The following is a 13319-nucleotide window of genomic DNA, read 5'->3' on the forward strand; positions in this document are numbered from 1 at the left end:
GTGAAGTTTAGAAGCATTATCAAACAGAAAGATCGCTGCTCTGGTATTGCTGCATTTTGACACTTGCCTAGCTGTTATGACCACAGTCATGCTTGTGTTTCCATAGCGAATCACACCAATTCTATTCATGAAATGACTGAAAGCAAACAGGTGATTAAACGAAGATTTTTAATCATCATAGAAATTATAATGGTAAAAGAAAGTTTGACTGTAATATGTTCACAATGTTTTTTCATATTTCTACTCCATTATATAGTGTTGACTTTATATAAAAAACAGTTGAAGTCTTTGCACTCTGAGGTCAGTGTGCTGCACACAAATGTTTCTTTTTCTGTCCTGCCCTGAAACAGTAATTAGATGATGATCAAACTGAACTAAAGTAGGCAAATAAATGTACAATCACCATTCCAAAAAAGTTGCGATGCCATGTAAAACATGAATAAAAAGAGAATGCAATGATTTGAAAATGCTTTTCGACATATATTCAGTTTAATACAGTACAAAGGCAAGATATTTGAAATTCAAAATTACAGACTTCATTGTTTTTTGTAAAAATATATTATTCTGAATTTGATGCTTTTAACATGTTCCAAAAAAGTTGGCACAGGGGCATGTTTACCACTGATTTTCAAAATTTCCTCTTTTAAGAACACTCAAAGTGTTTGGGAACCAAGAACACTATGATGAAGGTGTTAAAGGAAAAATTTTTCTCATTTTTACCTTATATTCAACTTTAGTGGCTCAACAGTTTGGGGTCCCCATTGTTGTATTCTGCCCTCCATAATGTGCCACACAAAAAGGACTGTAGGCAGGCCAGTTTAGTACCTTCCTTTAAAAAAATGTCATCTGGATGGCACCATATGTTGCTCTAAAACCTGTATGTACCTTTCAGCATTCATGGTGCTCTCACAGATGTGCAAGTTACCCATGATACCATGGGCACTAACTAAACACCATTCTATTCCAGTTTCACTTGGAACATCAGAAATTTTGCATTTGAATTGTATTCAATTAAATTAAGGTCAAAATTGATTTTGGAATCATTGCAATCTGCTTTTATTTATGTTTCACACGGCGTGCTAACTTTTTGGGATTTTGGGTTGTTTTCATTAAGAGTTGAAACATTCTGCATTTCCACTAGGTGGCACAATTGCTCTGATCAAACACCAACTCTGTGGCCAAAGTTATACTGCCAGGAGATTATTGTGTCCAGTTTCACTCTCCCTCTGGTTGTCCGGTCGAGCTCTGGTATTGAGAGTCATCTTTTTGCAGGTGTTCTGCCCCCTTCCCAAACAGGGCAGGGATCTTTGCAGCTCCAGCCGAGCGTCAGGGCACAGAAAGATGTAGAAAAGTGGGTCCAGCAGTGTGTTGAGGCTGGTTAGACCATAGCACAGGCGATAGATGAGGAAAATGGAATGCTCAAATTCACACGGCTCATCAGTCAGCAGCAAGGACACAAATCTGTATCCACCCACGAGGTGATAGGGTCCAAACACGACAATGAAGTTGACAGTGATCACAACTAGGATGCCCACGATTTTGTGCCTCTCGTGGTCAGAGAGGGAAGGGGAGCGGCGGAGTGTTACCCCAATGTGGGCTGAGGTGTATCTAAGGGAGGAAGCAGAGATGCAGATGAGAACTAGACATACTTGAGTACAATTAAGTATACTTACGTGTGCTTTTTATGTTGAAACATCTTTAGGATGCACTTGAATTGAAGTACATATCATATTGTTAACGCTTTTAAAAATGTATTTTTTTTCTGCTTGAGTATATTTCAAACCAGTTTGCAATAAATATATTGCAGCTCTGTGTTTTGCCAGGCGAGCAGCGTTGCATGGGAATTTATAAAATATCTTTTGTATTGACAACCTGCCTAACTTTGTGTTGCATGGCCTGCTTGTGTTTTAGTGCATATGAACATACAGTTAACCCGTAGCTGCATGTTTTAACATTTTATTGAGGTCTAATTTATGATTCTTGTATTTTATCCCTTCCTTTGGCTCTTGCTGTTTCTTGTTGCTATAGCAGCTCTGCATGTCTGTATATATGCTCAGTTTTGTGGTGTTGCTTCATGCTGCGTACATGACTATTCGTGCTAAAAAGTGATATGCTGTCACTTCATGCTAAGTGCATGGCTATTTTGTGCTAAAATGCTATATATTGTTGCTGTGCTATTGATTTGCACTGTTGTTTTGTGGTTTCTAGTTGCCTCGTATGGCTTCTATTCTGATTTGGGAGTTCCTGTTTGTTGTAGCTGTTGCTGTCTTTAATGTGTCCTGCTGTTTTGTGAAGTTTTAAGTTTTAAAACATCTTGCCAAATGACCACAGTTGGAAATTAGCCTGAAGGCTAACACTGGCACATGTAAAGGAATGTTAATTAATGTGTGTTAAAAAAAAAAATAAATAAAAAAAAATATAAAATTAAAAAAAAAATAAATTAAATCAATGAAAATGAAATACATTCAAAATTAGATTAAAATATTTTAAATACGGTTTGAGTAATTAGAATTTGTAATGATTTTTCATTTATATAATAATAAATAAATATAGTCAATAAATAAATAAATAAAATAATAAAATAAAATAAAATGACTCACTAGAAATAAAGTTGAATTAAAGTATACTTGAAATAGCACAGCATTATTGGAAGATGTTCGTAAGTATATTTAAGTGTGTCTTAATGATGCCTGTGTTCACTGAAAAGTAGCTTGGTATATCTCTAATAGCGCTATAAATATAGCATTACCGATACATTGATAGTTGTCAAATAGCACCGTTTTTGTACATTGCTCATAAGTGTATTAATCTTTATAATACTTATTAGCAATGTACTAAAATCGTTCTTTTTTTGAAGTACTTACAATGTACTTTGGTCCAGGTAAGAAAAAGTACAGTGAACTAGATTTCATCTAAGTATAATTATTATACTTAATGGCATTCTACTAAGTGTGTGTTATTTTTAATATACCTAACAATGTATTTACACTTGGGTAAAACTAGACTTAATGTTAATATACTTTAGTCTAGTTCAGTGTACTTGTGTTTTTAATCTGGGTCTACCTAAGTTATGAAATAGTTAAGAACTGTAATATGGTATTCGTTTTTTCGTTCGAGTACAATCGAGTACAATCACCTGAAACTAAGAATTGTGTTTTTGTTGCCTTAGAATGAGCCATTTACCTTTGCCTTTTTAACAGTGTCCACCATGTTCTACAGTAACCCAGAATGGACAAACCAAACACAAGCTCAAGCTCACATTTTTCCGTAAACCTCCTACACACTTGACGCATTGGGCAGGTTTCAGCTCTGCAACCTCACCACTAGATGCCACTACATCCTAGACACCTCTTAAGTATTCTTGGATTTAGTGTAGTTCAGTCTACTTTTCTCCCCTGGGAGCCATCAGAATATACAATGGTAAAATGTCTCCTAAGGACATTACAGCAGCTCTTTTGTTCAACTGTATCAGTCACTAACTAGGAAACGTAGCTCGGTACCTCAATATAATAAAGATTTCATTGAGGTTTTGTATATTAAATATGTGTTTTCAGTTTTAATAATAATCATTTTAATAATAATAATATGAAACTTTTCTGAGGAGTAATCATAAGAAATATAAAGAGCAACTGAAGCATGCCACATTTCACAGATATTAATATAACCTTTTCATTGGGGCGGGTCCTCTTTCTAACACCAATCAAAACAGACATTCCTATTCCCTACAACCATCTGATTGAGGTTCCATGAAAACATGTTTGTTCAATAAACAAAACTCAACAATAAAGATGTCCATGCTCCAGGACTAAGCCAGGATAGCACAACCTGTTATAACAAATAAAATATGGAGTAGCATGTGGTGTATGTGAAAACATGCAATTAATAATGATCTAACTATAAATTTCCACCACATTGTTAAAAAAGTGAGTTTTTAGGAAGGATTTAAATTTGGATCTGTTGGTGCAGTAGTAGATGGGGAGCCAGCGGGAGATTTCGGGGACAGGGGTGATAGGGTTATGGAAGCAGGTGTGGGTGAGGAGGTGTGCGGCAGAGTTTTGGATATATTGAAGTTTATTGCGGACTTAAGAGGATGTACTGTAAAGGATGCTATTGCAGTTGCAGTCTGGATGTGATAAAGGTGTGGATAAAGGTTTCAGCAGCAGAGAAGGGGAGTAATTGATGAATGTGGGCTATGTTTTTTAGTAGAAAGAAGGCGGCTCTAGTGAACTGGGCGACGTGTTGTTCAAAGGTGAGGTGACTGTCAAATATGATACCAAGGTTGCGCAGATGATGGGTGGCTGATAGGGCAGACTTGTCGATTTGGAGGGTGAAGCGATTTGGAGCTTATCCCAGGTGTCATTGGGCGAGAGGTGGGGTACACCCTGCACAGGTTGCAAGACCATCGCAGGGCTGACACATATAGACAGACAACCATTCATGCCCACATCCATGCAATTCAGTCACCAATTTACCTGGTCTGTTTAAAACAGGATCAGATCTGGAGAAATGACATTAACATGACATGCAGGAGTAACCTTGCTGGAAACCTTGGGGTTAACTCACCCGAGTATGGCACATGGCAGCAGGAAGCCCAGGGCCACGGTGGTGATCTTAAAGTGGGCGTATCTGGGGCTGACGGGGTACTGCTCCAAACACAGCAGTCTGTCAGCGTCAAACACTGACGGCAGCAGCCCGCTCAGGCAGAACAGGAAGGTGAGGGTCCAAACCACCACACCAGACACCGCTGCCACCCTGACAGTTCGCACCCTGCGACTGCTCAACGGGTACACAATGGCCAGGCAGCGGTCCAGCGCTATCAGGCACAGGAACATGACACTGGCGTAGACGTTTACGTAAAACACGTAGCCCACCAGCTCGCAGGCTAGTGGCCCATAGGGCCAGCGGTGCCCACCTTGGAGATACAGGATCCACAATGGCAGGGTGAGTAGCTGGAGGAGGTCTGACAGCAGCAGGTTGAGGATGTAGACCAGCTGGCAGCCTCCTCCGCCAGAGCGTCCCATGTGGTATAGTCCCCAGAGGGACAACAGGTTACTGGGGAGACCCAGAGAAAAGATCACGCCATAGATACAGGTCAGACCAAACGTGTCCGTGTCCAACGGGAGGTTGCAGCTGTCATTGGACATGTCTCTGGTGGTCAAGCACCTGACATAGGAAACTAGAAGTGGCCTTACTCAGACATGGACTGATACTTGCAGGGTGATGAGTCGGTGGAGAAAATCCCGTTCATGCACTGATGTCTGATGCATCCTCTTGTTATGTGTCCATTGCAAAATATTCACAAATGCATTCTACTGTGGTAAAGTTCATACTCAGATAACATGCTGTCCGTCAAGCATTCTTCAGAGCATCCAGGATCCATCAGGGGAAACCACCCTGCAGAACAGATATCAACAGTCAGCATGTGCATAAACAGTTAAGCTACAGAACTCAAACCAAGACTTTTCACTCACCTCCCAAGCCTATGTGACCGACTTTGTTCCACAAAAAAGCGTGCTGCCTGCTCTGCAGCTGGGTGACCTGTGCTCAAAAAATGCTGGGAACACCGTGTCTCGACCATGCCTGGACTATTCTGTGATCGTTTCCTTCACAGGAAATCCACTTCTTCAGCTTTAAAGGCAACATCCTGAGGCAGGAGAACGCCTTTCTGCCCAAGAACAAAAACATACACTCTCTCTTTCTCTCTGTCTCCGGCTCTCTTACTCCAGTAGCAGACAGGATGATTGAGGTGGACAGGAGCTGTGAGGGAAGGAACTGATGTAGGGTGTCCACTAATGCCCTTTAAATTGTCGGTTACTGGCTATGTGCCATTAAACACATTAACCCCTCTACTATGCTGTCTTTAAACACACTTTTCAACACATTTGAGTATTGTTTTTACTGTAAGTATGCAGAAATTTAATTTAGCAGCTATAGATTGTTTTCCTTGACTGAAGAGAATTCAATTTTATATTTATCTTGTGTATCCTGTTCCATGTTTGTATGTTTAGGGGACTCAAAAAAGCAATCCATAAAATTTTGATAGGCTTTTGTTAGGTTAGATTAAGTCAAAAACACAGCTCTATAAATAATTGTTATCTAAGGCATGGCACAATAGGCTTGGGTGGAAAATATACATTTAGATGATTTTTCATTAAAATCATGTTTGGTTAATTTAGAGTTAGGGTTAATGTTACAATAGAATTAGTCTCCAAAGAATAAAAGTCAGTGTCATGTCCTTGAAGATGACAAAAACAAGAATATTGAGTGCGTTTGTATCATACTTGCAAGACAGTTGATTGAAACAGCCTTGCAAAGAAAAAAAACACTTTTGTTACAGTAATAGAACGTGAATGTAGAGTTTAAGTAAAATGCTGTCTCACTCAGTATTTCTGAACATGATTTATAAGATAAATCCAGTGTCTGGACTTTGAATGTGTGTAATTTACCCTGAGTGAACTTTGCTCAAGCAAAAAAAATCTCACACAATTGAAATTGTTTTAGGGAAGAATGGGTATGTTGAGACAATGGGTGTTAGGCAGTATTTTTACCACATGGTTTCAAAGGGAGGAGAGTCTTATCACTCACTTTGTTTCCTTTAAAATGTCACCAATCTTTGATTTATTAAACAATCCAAGATTGTAACTAATAAACTGACCAATCCCCTGGGACATTACTACCACCTTACACTCACCAGAGCTTTAGTATCAAGGTCATGATGCCCCAAAGGTGTGGGCTCAATCATTAGACTTGGATTCAACTCAGACTTGAGTCACGAATTTTATGACCTTAAACTCAAACTTGACACAATAAAAAAAAGACTTGCAACTCAACTTTGACTGAAATGACTTTGCTTTGACTTGAGCTGTTTGACTAGAAAACACTTCCTGCCACTTCCTACCTTCCTGCCAAAGCCAGTTTGGATAGAGAAAGTTCTAAGAATTATTTTCCCATATAAGAAGAGTTTAATACAACAAGACAGAACAGAAACATACAAAAAATATTCTGCTGTGGTCCTGGTTAGTAGTGCAATGTCAGCACTCCATATTTTTTAAGTTCAGTTGCGCTTGTTCTAACAAATGAATACAAATCTTAATGTTTGACTACTCCATTGTTGAAATGCCATCCCTTTTTGTAAACTCTAAATTTAAGATTTGGTACTTGGAACTTGAATTGAGACAGTTACATTTGCACATTATTATGTAGTAAATACATTGAAACCTTATATGTCTTACATTTTTTACAATGCTGTGGTTAACATGTGGTTATGTTTGGGCTCAAAAACCACCTAGGTAAGGTTGGGAAAACATCATGTTTTGGCTTGTTGGATATGTCCAGCTGTTGCTAAAAAACACCAAGTTTTGTTGTTTGTTGATCTCAAACAGCAGTCTGTAGTGGTCTGCATCTTGGTAGCTGTCTCACCTTGGTTTCCTTCCACCATCCCATCCAAGAAATGTAAAAATGTCACATATCAGTTGTTTGCAGAAATGTACAGCTAATGCTTTCAAGTAACTGGGTTTGAATGAACCCATTGCCATGTAATAGCTTTGTGACCATTGACCCATGGTAATTAGAATTCAAACTGGGAACACTATTACAGGTCAAAGCTGGTGACAGGAGATACATGAACATGATGTTCTATCCTCTTTTATCTGCTTGTTTAGGCCACCTGAAAGCTGTCTGTAAAAGAAGCATGAAGTTATGAAGTGAATACTGAAGTGCCCACCTCTACTGCTGCAACAAGTGGAGCATTATCACCATAATACCACATCTGGGGCCTACTGTGGATAGCTGTGTAAAGTAAGGTATGAACCACAGTATGTACCCTGGGTGTACTCTACATGTTATTATGCAGCCCATTTCCATATCACCTTATCAGCTATTGCTCTTATCTTTCCTCTGAATCACCACCATGTATTTTCCTAAGAGAAATTTTACAGTCTATTGTCAAAAGTATTTTTTCGCCTTGGTGCTTGAGCCCTCTGCTTGACCTGGTCGAAAGTTCTTTTTTTCAAATTTAGCAGCTACAAAAACAATTGTGTACACTACAATCTCACATTTGTTTGTGGTTTGCACTGAAGCAGTCTCATGATAAGACTGTGGGTATGTTTGCAATCATTTTCCATGTAAACGCCTTTTACATTTATAGAAGGATGATTTCTTTCAAGGTCATTATTATGTAATCACTATGCTGATTTTATCTTGGTATGTTACCACTTCCTGTATGCAAGGCATGCAGTGTTTGCATAACATATATCCATTTGTCAGCATTTTGCAGAAAAGAATACGTATCAAAATATGTTTAGTAAAAGGGTAATGTGATGTTACAGTGTTTTTGCCTCAGTCCATGTGAACTCTCTGTAGGTTCCTCTTCATGCAAAGAATGTGTGTCATACAGGAAGTGGGTGAAACCAATAATAAACTCACAGTGATCAGGCAGTTCGATGGAGGCTCTAGCCGTTTCTCTCTCTGTTCATGTTGATCAGAAATGTGAGATCTTTGATAAACCACTTTGAATGATATGATGAAAGGAGGTGGAAGGTGGACCATTGCACACAATATATCTGGAAATTATCAATAACTTATTCAGAACGCTGCTTTGTCACTTTTTGACCCTCCCACCCATGATTTTTTCTAGTATTTCTAGTATTTCTATTTTTTCAAGCTTTCCTGAACCACCCAGGGACCTGCAGGTGGGTCAAGGTGATCATCACTAGTTCCTATTACTCAGGGAAACTTGGGAGTAATAAGACAAAATGCTTGGTCTGGAATTTTCTGAATTATGAAATATATTTCATAATGAGTTATATGCTGATATTAGATTAATCTGATGCTTTGAAGGCACACCAGCTGACAAATCTACTCGAAGGTGAAACACACCATCACTTCTCTGTGATTGGCAAAAGCACTTTTGTAAACACCGTGTGCATCAGAAATATTTTGCAACAATTTGCACAGTGATGACCTTTGAACCTTTTGAAGACCTTTGTTTATTTAAAATGATTATGAGGCAGGGGTGTTTACAATTGCAAATAAGAGTCAGGTGCTAATAAAATCCACTTATTTGTGGATGCTTGAGTATTAATACCCTTAAGTAAACAGTCATTAGGCATAAGATAAGTCAGAACACGTTACTCTGCTTTTGTCTTTCTCCGGGACCTTCGGCAGCAGAGAATCTTGCATATGAAGACTGAAACCCCAACAAAGGCCCCAACAAGGGCCATAATAAATACACACACATCTAGGCAGAAGTAGGAGTACCAAGGCAGACTAAAACTTGCTGATTGTAGATGGGGTGCTCCTTTGTTCCTGATGACATACTCAATCCAAAAGATAGCAGTGTCCATAGGAGACATTGGCTGGTCATGGTGTAGCTGTGAGAGATGCTGTATGTTGTCACGGTATGAAGGAGTCTCCAGGACGTCCTTCAGAGCCTCCAGGAAGTCTTCTTTGGTGAGTGATTTGGCTTCTACCATTCGCGCTGCCCCGCGTTGCTTCAGCCGGAGTAGATTGTCGAACTGGTCAAAGAGGAGCGGCAGTCCCACAACAGGCACTCCGTGGCAAATGGCCTCATACATACCGTTGGTGCCTCCATGGGCTACAAAGGCACGAGTCTTGGGGTGTCCCAGGATGTCTTTCTGAGGAAGCCACTTCATCAGCATGGTGTTGTTCCCCAGAGACGTAGGCGTTTCACCCACAAACTTCCATACAACCTTCTGAGGTAGCTGAGCAAGAGCAGCAGCGATGGCCTCTGTGGTTTCACGAGGAAGGGCTGACACAATCGTCCCCAGAGACATGACCACCACCCCATGCTCCCCAGAACTCTGCATGAAGGCCTCCAGCTCATCAGGGAGGGGACCAGACTTTTTGCACTGGAACCCCCCAATGTAGACCACATTGGGCATGGTGGGCCGAGGGAACTCAAAGACAAAATCCGTCCTCACCAGCCAGATATCAGCCGCACGCTGCAAAGATAGCAAGTCAGTTCCAGGAGGGAAATGCCGTTGAAAAAGATCTGAGTAGGCAGGGTTAATATAATAGTGTTGTTCAACTAAACTATAGAGATAATGCAACATGTTCTTGGTTCTTTCCAGAAAATCCATCTGATCATGAAGCTCACTTCCTGATACAGGGACGTAGGAGACAGGAGATGGTGCTATGGTGAAATGGCCCTCCCCATTATTGATCCAGCGCACATTAAAAACCATCGGCAGCTTGAGGTAGTTACCCAGAAGAACCCCAATAGTCAGAGCAGGATCAGTTAATATTAAGTCAAATTTGGCATCTTGCAGCCTCTTCATAAACTCAGGGTCATCTAGCATTGTGGCAATTGCTCTGGCAAGGATCTCATGGCCCGTTGCCAACATAGATGTGATCAAGTGCTGCTGACAGAATGTGCGTACAAAAGTCGGCAACCTGCGGCATTCCATAACATCAACTAGCATTTTATTGTAGTAGTCCAAGTCCGACTCATCCTCCAGCATGGGCACATTAATAGAAGTATAGATTGAGGAGTTACTTGGGATGTACCAGCTCTTGGCAGAGCGCAGCACAGTGATGTTATGGCCTCTGGAGTGCAGTTCTCGAAGGATCACCTCCATGTTGATCCAGTGGCTGCCATCAACGGGCACTACCAGGATCCTGCTGCTGCTACAACAAGTGGGCCCGAGCAACAGGAAGCAAAGACCTGTCAGGAATACAGGGATCATGCCGGCCAATTTCTGGGAGAAACAACAGACAAAAATGAGAAGAATTAATACCCAGTAAACTTCAGTAATGGCTCACATCTTGCAGGTCTTTTCTCTACTTTATCCATGCCAATCGCCATGTGGTCTGACGTTACCTGTGGACTATCAGTAATGTTTCGGAAGTCATGCATTACTTGTTCACAGGTTAAGGGAAGGTCATTGCGCTAATAAGATTCCATATATTTAAAATATGGACACACTATACTTTGTGTACTGCTGATAATATAGTGTCAGTGTATTTATAGGGGATCAATTTCTTTCTTACATTAAATTTTGTCATATATAATGTTACAATTATGGATGTTCATATTAAACTCTACAAAAGTTTTGAATAATTAGGTGAATATATGTAGTAGTAATAAGCCTGGGCAAAAACCCCAGGCTTCAAACTGTTCTGAATCCAACTTTTTCTGCTTTGGCTATATGATAATGGTAAATTGTGAGGGATTTTTTTATATTTTCATTTGCTTCTGGAATGCTGCTGCAAGTGTTTACATGACATACACTGCTACATGTAGCTACATGCTAATGTCATAGAAAATTGAAACCTGTTTAATTCTCTCTGATTTTTGGATCAGATTCTTGCTGGAACATAAAGCAAGTGCCACATTACTACTATAATAATATAATAATAATAATAATAATGATAAGCTGTCAGATGCATATCAGAAATTGGTCATGGGTTTTGGATAGCACCACTGGGTCCGTACCCAGACGTCACATTCTGTGGATTTTTTCACGGAAAAACCAGCCCACTCCCCTCACATACAAATCGGACATTTTGTTATTATAGGTAATGGAAATTGTGGAAGGGCTCTATTTTCATGTTGCACTGTAATCTATAGACCCATTCGCATACAAAATAAATAAAGAAATAAAACATTACAATTCTGCAGAATCTTCCATATAGCAACTTTAAAGAGACTTTAAAAAAACACCTTCTAGTAGAAACCTCTGATAAAGGCATGAAGCTGAAAATAAGCAGAATAGGTCCCCTTTAACCTTGCATTGCAGATTTCGAATATTGTGACTATAAAAGTAAAGTCACAACTGATTTTATGTGATTTTAACCGCAATCAGATGAAAATTTTACTTCATAGAGAAAAGTGCATTCATTTATTCATTAAAAAAAGTAAAGAAAGACATTTCATTCTTGAGCAATTATCATACAAATGTATCTTGGTGTAGGGTTATGGCAATTTGTAACATTAATTTGCATCTCTTTAGCATAAGTGACATATAGTAAAATTTAAGTGTTTTGATTTGTTGTTTTTTTTTGTTTTTTTTTGCCATTGTTAAATTGTAAAAAAACTGTTCAAAAATGTAATCAAATGCCTCACCTTGTTCTTGTTTTATCAGAATCCAGGAGTTAAGCTTGAGCTCCACGTCCTCACTGAGCCTGGATACTAAGTAATATTTATGTTTCCACACAGCTTAACATTGTGAGAGGTCGAAGTCTAACATGTGGATAATCATGAGCAGGCCTGTGGGTTGTCCTGAGCCAGCTCATAAGCCATGTGACATCAGATGCATGGTTTTAAAAGAAAAGGTGTACATATATATTATTTAACATAACGTTAAAAAAAATAGTAAAGTCAAGTGGTGTTTGCATCAGTGTTATCAGTGTGTCAGCAGATGCATGAATGAGTGAGAGGTGAATTTAAGTTGTGTTGTACAGTTTACTGGATGGCGTTCCATCTGCGGACATAACTGGTCAGCACCTGGCGAGGCTGTATGATACATGGATGCGCAGCATCAGTTGATGACACTGCTGAAGGAAATCTGTTGTGGCTGTATGATACACCATTAAACAGTATATGATTGAAACGCTGCTGGTAATGATGTTATATAAAGAAAGCTAGGCTCCCTATAGGGTGGGTGCGAAGATTGGCGGATTGGTCCAGCAAACCCCAGACTTTCATGCAGGAACTCCGTCTTCGCTTCCCGTCTGAATGTAGAGTCAACCACGATGTTTTTTCCTAAACCTAACCACTTGCTTCTGTTGCTAAAACCAAACCACCCGTGACTTTGTATCCTAACCATGTGCTTTTCATGACATTCTGGCATTGGTTGCAAACCGGAGTTTTTCAGGAGGAGGGCAGGTGTTTTTGTTTTTGTTAAACTGTAACAAATTACACAAAAAGCTGACCAAATTCTGCACCTATTTCTTGTGTTCTCAGAAACTAGAAGTTTGGCTTGAGCTTTAAGTACACAGTGAGTCGGAACACTATGTAATATGTGTGTTTCCAAAAGTTTAACCTTTACCTTCTTCTGAATTTTTCCGCAATCAATAGTTTGTGTCTAAATCCAAAGTTACTCATCAAGGCGCAGACACACCAAACTGACATCTAGGAAATAATGACGATCAAGACCGACTGTTGCATCGCCCTGTGTCTTGCCGAAAAGTTGCAATTGAACATGGCAGAAAGACTGCAGCCAATTGCCAGCTGCACGTATGTTCTGAACCTGTGTTAGAGGAATCAAATCTCCATAACAGCAGGTAGTGGAAGTATTCGCCAGTCAGAAAAGAAAACTGGAAGATCGCTAGGTCTCCATAGAGTTATTTAGTTGGTC

At 39.6% G+C, this 13319-nt stretch overlaps 2 protein-coding genes across 2 annotated transcripts; both read right to left on the reverse strand.

The window, feature by feature from the left end:
• Nucleotides 1–191: 191 nt before the first annotated feature.
• Nucleotides 192–5536, reverse strand: si:dkey-165a24.9 (G-protein coupled receptor 4). The gene is made up of 3 exons (XM_042512561.1): nt 5472–5536; nt 4564–5394; nt 192–1608 (listed from the first exon to the last, which is right to left on the reverse strand). Exons 2-3 carry the CDS (start codon nt 5142–5144, stop codon nt 1185–1187), a joined length of 1005 nt encoding a protein of 334 aa, XP_042368495.1. The 5' UTR covers nt 5145–5394; nt 5472–5536; the 3' UTR covers nt 192–1184.
• A 3592-nt stretch (nt 5537–9128) lies between these two features.
• On the reverse strand, nt 9129–10825 carry ugt5g1 (UDP glucuronosyltransferase 5 family, polypeptide G1). Its single transcript, XM_042512658.1, has 2 exons — nt 10805–10825; nt 9129–10718 (listed from the first exon to the last, which is right to left on the reverse strand). Exons 1-2 carry the CDS (start codon nt 10823–10825, stop codon nt 9129–9131), a joined length of 1611 nt encoding a protein of 536 aa, XP_042368592.1.
• Between the last annotated feature and the right edge of the window lie 2494 nt (nt 10826–13319).

The sequence above is a fragment of the Plectropomus leopardus genome, chromosome 23 (assembly GCF_008729295.1).
Source record: "Plectropomus leopardus isolate mb chromosome 23, YSFRI_Pleo_2.0, whole genome shotgun sequence".
Classification (NCBI taxonomy): domain Eukaryota; kingdom Metazoa; phylum Chordata; class Actinopteri; order Perciformes; family Serranidae; genus Plectropomus; species Plectropomus leopardus.